At 56.3% G+C, this 15,811-nt stretch overlaps 3 protein-coding genes across 5 annotated transcripts in view; 1 reads left to right on the top strand and 2 right to left on the bottom strand.

The window, feature by feature from the left end:
- Positions 1 to 115, bottom strand: part of TADA2B (transcriptional adaptor 2B) — a 16,520-nt gene extending 16,405 nt beyond the window's left edge. The window contains exon 1 of the mRNA XM_006919093.3: positions 106 to 115. Within this exon, the coding sequence (XP_006919155.1) occupies positions 106 to 115 (10 nt within the window). The remainder of the gene's footprint in view (positions 1 to 105) is intronic.
- CCDC96 (coiled-coil domain containing 96) lies at positions 61 to 2,556 on the top strand. Its single transcript, XM_015594850.2, has one exon. It carries the CDS (start codon positions 316 to 318, stop codon positions 2,041 to 2,043), a length of 1,728 nt encoding a protein of 575 aa, XP_015450336.1. The 5' UTR covers positions 61 to 315; the 3' UTR covers positions 2,044 to 2,556.
- A 4,054-nt stretch (positions 2,557 to 6,610) lies between these two features.
- The window catches only part of TBC1D14 (TBC1 domain family member 14), an 83,739-nt gene continuing 74,538 nt past the window's right edge, over positions 6,611 to 15,811 (bottom strand). For all 3 annotated transcript variants that reach the window (XM_015594945.2, XM_025051708.1, XM_025051709.1), the window contains 2 exons: positions 10,926 to 11,184; positions 6,611 to 9,328 (listed from right to left, as the gene is read on the bottom strand). In XM_015594945.2, coding sequence (XP_015450431.1) covers positions 9,263 to 9,328; positions 10,926 to 11,184 — 325 coding nt within the window. In that variant the 3' untranslated portion in view covers positions 6,611 to 9,262. The remainder of the gene's footprint in view (positions 9,329 to 10,925; positions 11,185 to 15,811) is intronic.

The raw sequence follows: 15,811 nt of genomic DNA, 5'->3' as shown, positions 1-15,811 counted from the left end.
CCGGCGCGAGGAAGCGCGCGGAAAGCTAGCGCGGCGAGTCCGCCACGCCCCCCTCGGCGCGAGCCTACGCCCTCTCCCAATCAACGCCTCCCATTGTTCGCTCGCGGCCCCCCATTGGTCTGATCCTGCGGGAAGGCGGGGAGAAGGGGCAGGGCGGCGGGTTGACGCCTGGCCAATCGCCGGGCCCACTGCGAGCGCCCCTGGTTGCCCCTGGAAACCTAACCTCCGACAGCTGGAGTCCGCGGCGCTGGAGGAGCCGGAGGGAGATGGACGGCCACTCTGAGCGCGGTGGGGACCCTGAGCGGGAAGACGGAGATGCGGAGAGCCCGGCCCCGCAGCTGTCCGGGATCAAGGGCGGCTCTGGCCCTCAGTCGCCGGCCAACCCCGCGGAGCTCGAGTCCCAGCCGCAGCCAGAGCCGCAGCCGGAGACGCAGCCAGCCGGAGCCGCAGCCGCAGCCACAGCCGCAGCCGGAGCCGGAGCCGGAGCCGGAGCCGGAGCCGGAGCCAGAGCCGGAGTCTCAGCCGCAACCGGAGACGGAGCCGAAGCTGGAGCCGGAGGCCGTAGACGCTTCGGATGGAGGCTCCGCCGCGGCCGATCTAGCCGAGCCCGCCGAGCCTACCGAGCCCGCCAAGGCCCAGGAAGGGCCGGCGGCCGCCGGGGCTGCGGGCGAGGAGGGGCCCGAGCAACGGGAGTGGCCGGCCGATACCGAGCCAGAGGAGCCAGCCAAGCCGGAGTCCGACGGCGGGCTCGTGGAATCCGAGAAGGAAAGGGAGGAGGCGGCGGAGGAGGAGGGGAGGGGGAAGAAAGCCCCGTCGCGGGGTTCTCCGCCGCCAGCCACCGCCAGCGGGGAAAAGGCTGAGCGGGAGGGACCAGAGGCAAAGGAGGAGGGTGCCGGGGAGGAGGAGGAGGAGAAAGAGAGCACGAAGAAGAGTGTGGAAGGAAGCGGGGCGAAAAGCGAGTTGGAGCAGAAAGGTCTGGACAAGGAACCTGAGGACGAGAGTAGTGAGTGGACGGAGGAGGTACAGAAGCGGCAGGAGCAGCAGCTGCGCTCGGAGCTGCTGGAACAGTACCGGTCGCTGGTGCTGGAGCGCAGCCAGTACCAGCGCTACAACATCTACCTGCAGCACAAGATCTTCGAGGCGCTGCGCAAGAAGAAAGGCCTGGATGCGGCCGAGGTGCTGGACAGGGGCCTGGAGCCCGAGTCCCCTGAGAAAGAGCAAGCATACCTCCACTACCTGGCCGCGCTGGAGGAGCTGAAGAAGCAGCAGGCAGACGACCTGGACTGGTACCACCAGGAGCTGGCTCAGCTGAAGCAGCTGTGCACGGAGCAGCTGTCCAAGGTGGAGAAGGAATGGCGAGCCTTCCAGGCCCTCAAGAAGCAGGTGGTGATGCAGGCCATGGGCAGCTGTCAGATGCGGGGTGGTCGCCAGGCCGCTCTGAGGGAGGTGGAGCAGATCCAGGCGTTGGAGGAGAAGAAGGAGGAGGAGATGAGCACCGTGAGGCTGGAGAACGTGCAGCTGAAGCAGGGCCTGATGCACTTTGAAACCAGGATGAGGGCCCAGGAGGACGTGACCGAGGGCCTGCTTCTCATCGATTTCGAACAGCTCAAGATTGAGAACCAGACCTTCAACGAGAAAGTGGAGGAGCGAAACGAGGAGCTTTTAAAGCTACGCAGCAAGGTGAACAACAACGTGCAAATAATCACCCACGTGAAGGAGAAGCTACACTTCGTGGATATAGAAAATGCATGCAAAAGGTCACAGCTTCTGGAAACAGAGGCTCAGGTGGCCCTCAGGAGGGACATCTTGACCAAGACTAAGCAAGCTCGAGACAGCCTGCGGATGGACAACATCAAGCTGAATCAGAGGTGCGGGCTTCTGGGCAAGGAGTTGCTCCTCCGGGACATGGAAAAGAAGGTGGACAAGACTGCGGTCCTCAAGCGGCGCTTAGAATCCCTGAAGCGCCACCACGCAGGCCTCTCTCTGTCCTGCAGGGGTGTGAAGCAGAAGATCCGGGAAGCCAAAGCCTTTCTCCCCTCTTGACACGCTGAGAAGAGTCAGCAGAACGGCTTCGAGCTCAGCAAACGTCATCCTCAATTAACTTTCATCCTCCATCCTTTAAAAGACCTATGATATTTACGATGGACTACGCTCTGTGTTTATCTCATAGTTTTTCAGTTTCCAACTTAGTGCCAAGCACAAGATCGGGTCAGCAGTCAGGTTTATGTGGGGTTAAGTGAAATAGGTCCAGAGAAACAAACAGGTCATGTGCCTGACTTCTCATAAAAAGCTGACAAAAGCCTTTTTACATCTGAGCGATTCCATAATTTCAGTGAGCTGATACTGAGGACTGTTCTTCCGTATGTGGGAGGGTTCATCTGATGAGCAGAGTACCCCGAGGTTCCTGTGCATTGAGTTCACTATCAAATCCCTGTGAATGTATTAAGCTGCGTAGTCTCAAGTCACCATCTCAAGTCAAAGCTCACTCATTCCCTTAGATTAACCTAAAGTGTGTTTCCCTTAAAGCCAATAAAGGTGGATTAAAATTCCTCCTTACGTTCCACGGCCTGAGTACATTTTTTTAATATAACATTATCCCCATCCAACTACACAGACGTTAACAATGAGGGGAGTTAAAAGCTTTGACTTCCTGCTTGCATTCTCTTTATCCCCTACAATTTTTGTTTCTTCTGTTAAAGTCAAAATTAAATAAGAAATCACTGGCAAATAGAACTTTCTTTGTGCTACAAATGAAAAGCAGCACTGAGTTCTTCTGTGGTTGAGTGGAGCGGGGGGAGCTTCAAAGCTAAACAGGCAACATGCTTGGTGCCCGCGCTGAGTGAGTGTCTTTCATTGTAAGCGTCCACCCCTTTGTTTCACTAGGTGAGGAACGGTGTCTTCAGTTGATTTTGACTCACTGGCAATTATCCATGTCAAACATTCCTTCATCGGCCTTGACCCCAGGCCAGCCTTTGACCTACTGCTTTGTGACTGCATAGTTCTCCCTACCCCAATGAGATAAAGCAAGGACTTTAGGTTTATCATCTCCCCAGTAGCCAGCACAGTGCCCAGCACATAATCAGTGCTCAATAAATTTGTCAAATACATTAGTATAATGTCAGTCTCGTGTCCTGAAAGTAAGTGTTACTTAGATGCTTATTACATAAGTTGGATTCAAAAGTAACTCCAAGTAGAGAGAGGATCTCTCAGGAAGTAGAACCAGTGAGGGAAGGGGCAGGCGAGCGGGCTTATGCTCATCATGGAAGGATGAACTACAGATACAGAGCCATCCATCCCGGAAACCTCTACGAGGGACACGATTTGTATGAAAAAATCAAAGGCTAAAGACTTTTTCATCTCCTTGTCAAAAAGTACAGGCCCGAAAAATGCAAGCATGATAAAATTTGAGATGTTATGTGAAACTAGACATTTTAAAATTGGTCTGAGTCGGAAGCAGCCCCTTCAGCGTTATGGGAGGTGGTTTGTTTTGGGGGTGGCACCGGCAGGAGTGAGTCAGGCGCTACCTAGAACCCGGGGCAGTGGGAAAGGAGGGCACATTTCTACTGGTAAATAAAAATCATTTTTGGTGACTTACCACATTTGGGATTTTTTAATTATGTAAGTGGAAATATGTGCTTTCTTTTTTTAAAAGTTCATTCACAGCCATAATTTAGATTTTGCCACTGGTCGGAGGTGCCTGTCCATAAAATAATACTGGAGTTAATGCTCCCCAATTTGGTGCATTTTATGTTTTAAACTTTCAAAAAGTCTTAATGTCAGAGTGATGAATCACACCAGAGCTACAAGTGGAAAGGACCCCAGCGGAAGGAACTGGGCGACTAGTTCCACTGCGTAGGGACACGGGAGGGATGCTGGCCGGGCTGGGGCTGGCAGGAAGTGCGCTGCTGAAGTTCCTGTCTCCCGCTTCCCACGTAATATTCCTTCCAGACGCTTGTCTCATTTTCGTTTAAGTAACCAATGACTAAATATGTCCATATTTTACTACATTTACACCCTCTCCAATTCTTCTAATATTTCACTCAAAGGACGCCAAGGATGGACAGAGAGATGTCCCAGCAGACAGGGTGCTGCTTGGGAACAGAGACCCTGGAATCGGCCTGACCTGGACTCAGTTGTCTTCCGACTGTGACCTGAGACAAATACCCAAACTCTCTAGACCTCAATGCACTCGTAAAGTAGGGAAAAAAGGTCAGAATATGAAAAAAGTATCTCTTTTCTGGGTGGTAAAAATTACGATTTTTTAATTTTCTATGTGCTTTTCTGTAATTTACAAGTTTTATACAATGAACATGCATTTAATTTGGGGGGAAAAATCTGATTTTTAAAAATTCACATGTTCACCAAGAGTACAAGATCCTAACAGTATGCATGTCAAGAGCATGAGTCTAGCATCTACTACGGTCTGTTTCTTTTAATGATACAATTAGTGTGGCGTTTTAGATTACTTTAACCTTAACAAATCAGTGGACAGGTGCTGGGTACCCTTTTAACCTTGGTTACAGAAAAGGAAAATGAGGCTTAGAGAATTTAAACTCTCCTGTTCCTAACCTTTCGCTAAATTGTACCTTAAACTTGGCTTTATTTTTTTTAAATTATTTTTTTATGGTGACATTGGTTAACGAAATCCAATAAGTCTCAGCCGTACACTTTAACAGTGAGGCATATGTATATTTACACTGTGTGTTCACCTCCCATAGTTAGATTTCTTTCTGTCACCACATATTTGACCCCCTCTCCCTTGTCTACCCGTTTTTGTTTTGTGTGTGTTTTTTTGTTTGTTTTTGTTTTTTATTAAAGCAGTTTAAGAACTGTTGAGGCCCTGGGGTCAAACTGGGGTAACCCGTTTTGCTGTGTTGTTCAGGGAGACCACTGCCCCTCCCTCCACCTGAGACCCCGCGGGGCTTGGGCATCCTGGGAAAAGGGGCCCTGGCGTGGCAGCGCCCAGTGGAGCGACCCTGTCCCAGGGCAAGCTGGCTGCCGGGGTGGCAGTGCTCATGGAGGACCCCGGGGCAAAACACAGCTGGACAGCGCTGGGGCCTCCCAGGAACACCTGGAACTTTAAGTCACGGTCGAGTTCCCGGGTGCTCTGCTGCTTCACGGGACCCCATCTGGCAACCCCCTTTGGCTCTAAGGCTTCCCTCTGATGGTCCACCTGGTGCCCTGGTCCTCCCATACCGGTCCCCTCTCCTGCCTTCGTGGCAGGTTCCACACTTCAGGTGGCGGTTTGAACCAGCAGCCCCCCGTTTCGCTTAGGACATTCGCCGACTTCTGTCCCCACTGCCCGTGCGTTTGCCCGAGGTCTGGCCCCAGGAGCTGGCCATGGGGGAGCAGGGCCACCTTCCCAGCAGCGTGGTGTCCTGCACACAGGAGGTGCTCAGGTGAGTGAGTGACTCACTTGGAGTTAGGCCAGCTAGAGGCAGAAGGCTTCCGATGGCCCTGAAGCAAGTGTTCCCTGGGGACAGGTATCCGTGTCAGGGCTCAGGAGCCACAGGCCTGAGTGTGAACCCCGGCACCGCCGCTAACTAGCTGCGGAAGCCCAAGCAGACCACTTCCCGGAGTCACACCTTTGAAACGGACCATGACAGCAGCTGTGGAGATCAGTGAGGTCACTCACAGGGCACTTACCCCAGGGCCTGGCGTGGGTGGATCAGCCAGAGCGCCCTCAGCAAACGTGATCGCTGTCAACCATGACCACCCTTGTCTGCCACTCACCTCACAGCCCGTGGAAAACGGAGAAAAATGCCACGGGCTAGAGAGAAGCAGTCCGCGGGGGAGAGAGGCGGGACGCTTTCTGAGCATCATGCAGGGGGCCGAAGACGGCCGAGCAAATGCCCCTTGAGCTGCTCCGTCCCCATGGGGAGGATGGGCAGGGAGGCAGATGACGCAGCACAGGGTGGAGAGGAGCCCCACACAGGTCCAGCACAGGCCTCCGGGGGCCCAGGGAGACACGGGAGGGGCGACCCAGCAGGGGTGGCAGTGTCTGCTCAGGAGAGAGACCTGGAGGGCCAGTGTAGAGAGAGAGCAGCCTGGGGCTCCCGCCCTCCAGCGGGGACTGGGCACGCTCCTCCCTGGGGCTCCCGCCCTCGGCCTGAGCGCTGGTGTGGCGGGCAGCGCCGACGCACGGGAGTGCTCCGTCTGCCCGGCCGAGGCGACCTCGAGGCCTACTTCGGGCTCTCCGCTCCACGGATGGGAACGGAGGTGCGCACTGGCCCCGGGAAGAGCCCAGGGTCCCACCGATGACCAGCTGACCAGGCTCCGAGCGGGTTCCTCGGGGGCTGGCACAGGGGACGCCGACGACCCGCCTGGATGGGGCGGCAGGCTCAGGGAGCAGGTGCAGGTGGGTGTGAGGGACCCCGGGGGCGGGGCTGAGATCAAGCCTGAGAGGAGCAGCAAGTTCGGGGCTCCCCTTCAGCTTGGGGCACACCAAACCCTCGAATCCCTTGACCAAGTTACCGTAACTATACCATCTTCCTGATGTAACTGATCCTAACAAGCGAATTTTAAAACACTGAAATAGCGCAATGCTCAAAATCAAATTTTTGCCATACTTCAGGACGAGAACTTCAATTTTAAACCAAACTGCAATGAATCAAGTAACAATTTTACATGACTTTTATTTAACAAAACCACATATTTACAATTCAAAAAGCCCTAATTTGATACACTTAATAAAATTAAAGGTTAACTGTACAAGCAATTAAAACATGATATGTAGCAAGTGTCATCAGGAGTTTTCTATCAGCGAACTATGTAAAATAGTCGAAATTGAGCAGTTAAAAAGTACCTTTTAAAGTGAACCTTGTTTCTAGATGAGATTTCAAGGACTGGTGGGGACGCAGCCTTCGACCCTAAAGTGCCAGTTGTACAAAGGTCCCAAACCCGAAATCTTAGATTCTGCAAATCGGTGGCCGGGGAAGTGGACAGGGCGAGCTCCCGAGGGGGTGCAGCGTTTCGACGTGTTTCCAGTTTCCTAAAGCGGCATCTGGCAGAGGAGCGCAGCCCTGTGCCTCTCTGAGGCCCTCTGTGGGAGGCGGCCGCGTGGCCCCGGGCAGGGGCTCAGAACTTCCGGCCTCTGACGTGGACACAGCAAACCAGCAAGCCCTCACGGGGTCCCCGAACAGGTCATGGACACCTCTTCAGAACTGGAGATTCGGTCAGTGCTCCGGATTGGCATGAAATCCATTTTAAAAGTTAACACGCAAATGGTGCTATGCAGACAGATGTGTGTCAAACTCGAACAACGGATGTTAGGGGCTGGGTCTGGAACGCGCGTGTCCTTCCGGCCGGAACCGCGCACCGCCCGGCTGCCTCGCTCTCCGTCGCAACTCCAGGAACATCTTTATGTACAGTAAGAAAATATATACATCTTTCGGGAACAGAAAGCCCACGTCAGGGAGCAACCCGGGCACACTCGCCAGCCCGCCTCCCAGGCTGGCACAGTCCAGGCCACGTTCAGCATCGTGGTATCGGGCGGCTGCGTCTGGCAGGCTGCTGAGACCTCAGTGAACACGGACCCTCTCCCCTCCCAGGTCGGGCGAGTCAGCCTGTGAAGGCTGGGGCGGAAAGCGGTACCCACGATGCTCTGCGACCGCCCTGGAGAATTCGGTGAGGGAGGCAAGGGAACAAAGGCGGTCTCGGGAAAAACCAGGCGGAACAGAGCTGGGCTGGGGGCACGAGGTCAGCCACGGCTCGGCAACTTGCTATCGCACTGACGAGTGTCGCAGGCAGATGTGACAGATGCAGAACACCTGGAAGAGTGATGCCATGGCAGGCGTTAGCCCCAGCCCAGGTGTCCTGGCTGCATCCTAGAGAGAGCTGAGGGTGCTCGCAACATCAGGAACAAGACGGACCCTGGGGCGCCCCCAGCGGCGGGAAGGACGGCCGTGAAGGGCCAGAGGGCGCCAGCCACACTGCTGCACGCACCACACGCTGCGAGTGACCTGTGCCCTCCAACCTGGACTGCCCAGCAAGCCCTCCCGGGGACCAACTCCCAGCGGATGACCACGTGGGAAGCTATTTCCATAGAGATCTGCCTGCCCTTTGGACTACTCTGCAAAAACCGTTCATTTCTTTGAATGTGGATAACCAAAGTTCTTAACACGAAGTTCTCAAAATGAGTCATGGGAAAGCGAGAACGAGGTGTTAATGACCTTGGGAAACCAGCTAAAACCTAAAATAGGAAAAGGCTGATGAAATGGACGCACTGAGAACTTTGACGAGACTGTCTGTGCTGCCGGGTGTGGGGCTTACTCCTCCGCCCTTATGACAGTCCACCTTTAAGCCACACGTGTGAGGGAAGCGCTGGCACTCAGCGCTGGCCCCTGCGTTCAGGTGACAAAGGACAGAGGAGCCTTCTGTCAGAGCAAGGGAGCAGGCTCCCCCCACACCGGGCTGTCCCCGGCCTGCCCAGAGATGAGGAGGGGGCCAGGAGGCAGGTCTTAACATCCCCTTTCCCCCCACTCTGACTTATGGGGGGCTGTCTACATCCCTTCCATCGGCTTTCAGACCGTCTGCCGCCATGGGCCTTCCCTGCGAACGGCTCTTCCTGCCGCGACTTCCCACCACTGCTCAGCGGGTGCAGGGGGCAGTCTCCGGGTGTGAGGGTCCCCACTGGACCCTTAGTGCCCATCTTCGGCCCTGTGCTGTCATGTGGCAAAGGCAACATGGTAAACGGTCAGGCCGAGGTCAGGTCGTGTCCCTGGGCGCCCACGGGCATCCGTCACGACGACCCCACGAGAGCTCTTTTGCCTTTGGCTCATCTTTGGTAGGTGGGCTTTCCACTTCTGGGAGGGTTATCGCGGTCCCTAAATCAGCAGTCTCTTACTACAACAGGTGACTGTGAGCCCAAAGCATCTCTGAGGTCTCCCAAGGAACTTCTCATGCACCTGGGCTAAGAAAGACTGTAATGTCCCTTCCAGTAGTTGACGTAAAAGCATTATGATTTAATTAACTTTTTGCTGACAGGAGGGGAGGGAGTCAGCCACTGCCGTGTTCGAGCCATGCGGAGCACGCGACGGTCGGCCACGGGCGACACTGGGCCACCGTCCCACTGGGCTGCTTAAGGCTAAGCCTCGGTTTGGTTCTTTACAAGTTTTGTCTGTTTTGTTTTGTTTTAAGGCCAACTCCAGTGTTAGGGAGCAGAGAGGAACAGAGCCCCTGTTCGCAGCTGCCAGGGTGTCCGGCTGAGAGGGCACAGGTGCTCTGGGACCCCGCTGCGTGCCGAGCGCGTCTGCCTGCCGCCTCAGTGCCTGGGAGGGGGACTTCCTTTCTCCGTCTCACGGCTGTCCTTCTGCAGCGCTGCCAGCACCTGGGGTCACAGGGAAGACATCCGTGGGCGCCCCGCGACACGCTGAGGCACAGCCCGAGAGGCTCACGCGGGGCGCTGCCTGCCCACCGGCCGCTGCGCCCGCCTGTCCTCCGCACCTCATCCGCACTCCCCGGCCCGACACCGCCCCGCCCGCCCACGCAGGCTGATGCCCCACAGCCAGTCCCGCCAGCCACGCGCCAACATCGAGACAGGGCCGCAGGGTTCCCCGCCCACGCCCACGGCCAGCCCCCCACCAGCGAATCCCGCATCGGCTCCTCGCGCCTCCTGAGCTTCCCCAGCGGGCGCAGCCGCCTGGCCCTGCTCTCGCGGGTCCTGGTCGGCGCCTTCATCTTCTAATACATACTCCACTGTGACCGCTTCGCGACAGCGGTGACAATAACCATGGCTGCATCTGCTGGACACCCGCCCCAGGCCCAGCAGAGCGCCCCGCTCCACGCACAGCGGCTGTCTAACCCGCGCGACACGCTGGGCGGGGGGGCAACGCCCCTTCGTAAGGCCGGAGCTCGTCACGTGCTCACAGACGTGATGCGCTCCAGGTTAAGCAGCCCACACGGCTTCACGAAACCAGATTCGTCCTATTCCAAACCCTGGGAACCTCTGTGGCCCCAGTGCTCATCTACTGGGGCCGGGCCCAACGCCACTTTAACTGAATTACAAATTACAAGGCGTAAAGCAGAAACATTTTACGAAAGTTTCCAACGGGCTGCACAGAGGACTAGCAGTGGGCAGGGCCCCCCCCCCACCTCTAAGGAAATGGGGCTGCCAATCAAATGGCTGTTCACCTGTTTTATAAAGCTCACCGGGGTCCTGACCTCAAGCACAGCACCTAAGAGCAATGTGCACGCCCATGGCTCCCATGATGCTTCACACTCTGTACTCAGCATCGGACGAACCCCTATCCCTCTACCGTTGTCAGAGAATGTCTGACTGTCACTAATCTCTGACCCAGTTTCAATCAATAATTTTTACCTACTTCCTAAAATGTAGGAAGCAAAACGTCAGCTGTGGGTTTACTCCTTCCCTCTCTGCGTGTCTGTGTGTGGGGGTCGGGGGTGGGGGTTGGCCGTGACCACACAGGTTGGAAAGGCTGACAGTCACACATCCCGGGAGTGCTGTCGTCCCCCCTCCTCTGCTGAGGGGCGCCTTCCAGCTCCCTGGGCTCCTCCGTTTACCAGTGAGATGAGGACCAGCCCACCCACCCACGGGCTCCGGGAGGGGGAGGAGGAGGGGCCCGCTCCGTGTTAGCTCCCTGTGCTTTCTGTCTCGGGCCGGTGGGCTTTGTTTATCAAATACTAATGTGGAGACAGCACTGTGATGGCACTAGAGCGCTGACCTCCCAGTGCCACTGCAGAATGGCACTTTATCATCCAGCCCTTCCATCTGACAGACCCCACGAGGGGATGGCTGCCCGAGCCCCCTGCGGCAGAGCCAAGCCTCGAGCCAGATGTCGTCACCTCCAGCCCGCCAACGACTTTGGAGAGGGCTGTTTCCTCAAAGAGCCCTCTGAGCGCAGTGCTTCCTACATTACGTACAAGCCACGTGCCCACGTCTCAGGGGTTACGGGAGATCCGCTCACCTGGGCCCACTTCTTGTTCCGACTCTGCATCTGAATTGTCGCTATGCAAGCAAAGAACTCCTCGGCGGGCAGGTGGTCGGGCAGCCTGGTGAGCAGCTGGGCCATGTGGATGAAGTCCATCTTCGTCAGGATGTCCTCGAACAGCTTCAGGACGCCCAGTGCCGTACGGAACAGAAACTCCTCCCCATCACGACAGAATACGTCCCAGATCCGACAGGCCAGGTCAAGGGGCAAGGACTTGCTGTATAAAGTAAAGATCCTGGGGAAAAAGGTTGCGTTTCTCAGACTTTGGATGGCACCAAGAAAGAGCTGTGGACTCAGGTGGACCCATGACAGAGGCTCATGTCGCTCACGCCCATCCTTGGACGCACACGTGGGGGCCGGTGAGCGCCAGGCCTGCATCCATGCTGAAGGCCAACTTAAAAGCTTCCTAAAACAGCACTACTGGATTCCGCATGGAACTGCAAACACCGTCCGGTGCAAATTACTGATACCAATTACTTCTACAAACAACGAATATTCATGAAGCACCTACTATGTGCTTGCTCTGTGGTAGGCGCTGGGTATGAGGTTAAAAGGCAGACAGAGCTCAGAGTCTGGTGGGGGGTAAAAACAGGGAACAGAAACTACGATTCAGCGTTCCCAGGACTCTGGGGCGTCCTGTACCCTCTTCCCCCAGTAGGGGTCAGCAAAGGAACAAAGTAAACGTTTCCAAATAAATTTGACTGTGGACTTAAATGCAAACCATGAGACGGAAAAGTGAAATACAGATACACATTCCCTTAAACAGTTTTGATAATCACAATGCAAACTACCAAACACACACAGTTCCGAGCAATCAAATGTTATCTGGTTGGATCATTTCTAGCCTGGAACGTGCCCGTCACACAGCAAGGCGAGCCCAGGTTGAGACATTAGGCAAACTGGTCCTCTGGGAACCCGTCCTCCCCACCCCAGCTGTGACACGCAGCCCGGTGCCATCTCCTGACCCTCAGACCCAGCTAGATGCTCCGTCCTGCTTGGGCCCCCTCGGCCCTGGTGCCTGCCAGAACAGGCCACGTCTCCATCTTCCCGCGGAGGCTGCACAGGGGCAGGGACCCTGCCCCGTCCACCCCCACCCGCAGCATCCAGCACAGCACCTGGCGATCTCTGCTGAACGACTAAATGAGGACAGACCCCTAGGCTGCATCCGATGACAGACGATGGTGGTTCTCATGACCTCATCGGAACCACTCCTCAGAGAAGGAGCGATTCTCAACTGCGGGGGACGGGTCCCCATCCTTCCTGGGAAATCACTCTTCCAGGTGCCCATGCTGGCTCGAGATACATGGGGCCCATGGAGGCGCTGACCTCCAGAGCTGGGCTCGGACCACAGGGCTGCCTAGGTCAGGAGGCAACATCATCAAGCCTTCGACAGGGGGACCCACACTCTGCTGGGACAGATGCCAGAACTGCAGCATGCTGGCCAGTCTGCACACGGGCTGCACGGACACAGAGGCTCCAGGATGCGATTCAGTTCAGACTCCCCGGCAGGACCTGGGGGGGCACTCACGCGCTCAGCACAGCACGCCAACCACGACACGGTTAACGTTCGCGGCCACGCCACGTCCGTGCTTCGAAACTCTGAGAGACTCAAGGAAGGCACGACAGTCCATTCATTCAGCTCAGATGTTGGAATAGGGACACAGATGTCGGGGGGAAACTGCCCCAGGTCCCGCCAAGAATAAGTGGCAGAGCCAGACGCTCTGAGCGTCCAGACTATGCTAGATGCCACCAGCAACACTGTCGCAGGCCTGCTAGGACACTTTATTTTTAAGTCACAGCACGTCCTCAGCCTGAGCTTCTTACTATCTCAAAAACAGCAAACGATTTCATTATTCAGTCTAGAAAACACGGCGGAGCGATCCAGGAGGTCTTCTGCATCTAGACTCCATCCAGAGCACATTCTCAATCCTCTCCACAGAACGTGCTGATTTCCAAAAAACGAAAAGGAGCTGACCTAATTCGCATCACCACCTCTTATCCGTCGGCTCATCCGTGGAAATCAAGCCCCGACCTCTTAAAAGCAGCATCTGAAGTAAAAAGCGATCAGAAAAAAGCACAGCTACAGGCCACGAAGAGGGCGAGTGACACAGAAGCAGCTTCTTCGGCACAGTATTCTCGAGCTCGGGTCTGTGCGAGGGCCTCCAGAACTACCGCAGACACATTCTGAACTCTGTATAATCGAGCAAACACCTGAACGATCCAGAACGCGGCGGTCAAAGCCTGCGAGGCCCACCTGCTCGGTCCCCACACCCGCCCCGGCGCTGTCGTTCTCAGGAGCTAGCGGCCGAGATCTGAGCCCCCGCGTCTAAGCAGCGCAGTCCAGGCGCCTGCAACACCTCTGACACCTGTGCTCTGGTGACGAGGACACGGAGCACCCAAGGAAACAGCATCTTCTGCCCTGAGGGGCGGCTTAACTGCAAGCGGGGGCAGGAGCAGGGACCGCCAGTCAGCGTGCGCACGTGTGTGCGCGTGCAGATGCGCATACTCGTGAACAGGATGGCCGTGCCTAGTGGGGACACAGGCGTCACTGGGCGGCACTGAAACGCCCGCGGCAAGGTCACAGCTGCAGTGGAGGGAACCTGGACAGAGCCTGCAAGGGGTTTACCCCACGGGACCGCAACAGAGAGTCAAGGCCGCTGGGCTCTGGCAGAGCAGTCCCAAGGGTGGAGCCGTCAGTCGGGGGGTGCGGGGTCTCTGGTGTCAGTCAGACATCTGGGCGGATACGCCCATTCATCTGGACTGCAGGGGAGGGCTCTGCACCGCGGGCGGCTTGCACACTGACGGCATTCCAGGATCAGAGTGACCGTCAAAGGCGGCTGAAAAGTCACGTAAGACTGAGAACTGAAGAACACGGCTTTTAAATCTTCACCTGGCCAATGTCTACTCACCCAAGTCTCAGCCCATGTGACCCTCTCTGGGAAGCCACATGCTGGCCTGGGGCGAGGCTGGCTTTCACTGCACCACATACATCCCCCTCCATAAAAGTCGCCAGGCAGGAGGGACACCCCGCCAGCTTCCCTCTGCCTCGCTTGGCCTCTGCACCTCTGAGCCCTGCAGAGCCCCAAAGGCCTTCAGCACCAGCTCCCAGACCTCTTCCCCCACCCCGCCCCCAAGAGCCCAGCATCCCTGAGCTCTGTCTCCAGCCCTAGACTGCCAGTGCCTCCAGGGCAGAGACCTCTGTCCCCCACAGAGCAGGGAGGGTACCCCGCCTCCCTCCAGCAAGTGGGGCTGCTCCGAGGTGCTTCCTGCTCAGATGTGCTTTCTGCTCGCTCCCACCCTCCCTCCCTCTCCCCCTTCACTGGTAAACCATTCATTACCAGCAGCTTTCAAATGCCTGACTGTATTTTAAACCATTTAGATTAAAAAAAACTGATGTGAATAGAAAAGTAAAACAATCCCCTCCTGGCTGGCTCTCAGAGCAGTGGTTATGCAGCACCATTCACGCATGTGGGGAGCCCACTCAGCTCCCCGTGGGGCTCAGGGCCAGCACCAGACCAGGCCCAACATGCTGACGCCAGGCTCTGTCCAGGTCCCACAGAAGCCCTGCCACGGGATGGGGGGATCGGGGGATCGGGACGGAGCCAGGAGCGAGGGGAGCCCGCTCTCTGCAGTGCGCTATGGGCTCCGCCCTGCCCCACTGGCCCTCCCGGGGCTGCAGCGTGTTCCTCCGTGAAAGGAAGCGAGAACTCGAGGATTTTTCTCCCCCAAGAAATGTTTGTTTTTCTCCCCTGGACCACTGCACACGAATGCACCGTGTATCAAAAACAGTGATTTCGGGTACAGATTCAACTCATGCAAAATAACGTACTTCTGTGCTGCCCGATCAATGAGATGGCTATAGGTTTAAGAGACACCGAACACCAGCTGTATCGCTCTCCCCCATCACGTGTGTGAGGGGACCCGGAAGGCTGTTTTCCTGTCAAGCCTTCGCCATCCCCAAAACATTCGTATCTGGCCACGTCTGTCCTAACGGGGAGCCGCTGGGGGAGGCAGAAGCCAGCTCCGGGGGCCAAGGCCCACACGAGACACAGAGGGGAGCGAGCTGACTCCCGCCCGGTCTGCTCCTCAGAGGCCCGGAAGCACGTGCTCCAGGGCTGGCACTGCTTCATGAGATTCCTCCGGGATTATCCAATCGATGTAATCCTTGCTGCCACCTCATGAGAAGCAGCCACCACCCCCATTTTACAGACCAGGAAACTGCAAATAAAGGGAGTCTGGAAACTCAGATAATGTCGAGGGTCAAGGTCATCTAGCCGTCTCCCCATTTGAGAAGCCACAACCAGAGACTTGAACCTTCGAGGTCTGACATCACCAATTTCCAGCTAGGCCTCAACTTCCCCATCCTGACTGTCCCTAACAACGAGCTTTTGCCCCCAGGGATGGCTTAGGAGGTGGCCCTGAGCCCCACCATGGCACTCCCTGAATCTTAAAATACTGGGACAAGCAGACTGAATAGATGCTTCTGGATAAGAACGGGCTTACTGCTCAGCCTCATTAGATTTTGTGAGGATTAAATAAAACATCAAACACGCAACACAACTCCATTCGTTACAAACTACAGGTAGTTACCGAAGACTCTGTTAAAGTTAGTTAACAAGCTCCATCTCCAGCCAGGCTGGGTGGCTGGGGACAGACAAGCTCTGTGGGCCTTTCCCGCAAGGTTTCCCACCTGTGATCGGACTCCCCTTCCCTCCTGACACGCATGCACGCACGCAAGCGCGTGCACACACACACATGCACACGCACAGGCACACACATGCACATGTGCACTCCCATGCACGCGCACATGCACTCACGCACACATGCACTCATGCACGTACACACGCACCCGCACACACACA

The sequence above is a fragment of the Pteropus alecto genome, unplaced genomic scaffold (genome assembly GCF_000325575.1).
Source record: "Pteropus alecto unplaced genomic scaffold, ASM32557v1 scaffold5, whole genome shotgun sequence".
Lineage (NCBI taxonomy): Eukaryota > Metazoa > Chordata > Mammalia > Chiroptera > Pteropodidae > Pteropus > Pteropus alecto.
This window is presented reverse-complemented; position numbering and strand designations above follow the sequence as displayed.

Excerpts from the sequence above, each read along its gene's own strand:
- CCDC96 (XM_015594850.2), top strand. The coding sequence starts at position 316 with ATGCGGAGAGCCCGGCCCCGCAGCTGTCCGGGATCAAGGGCGGCTCTG.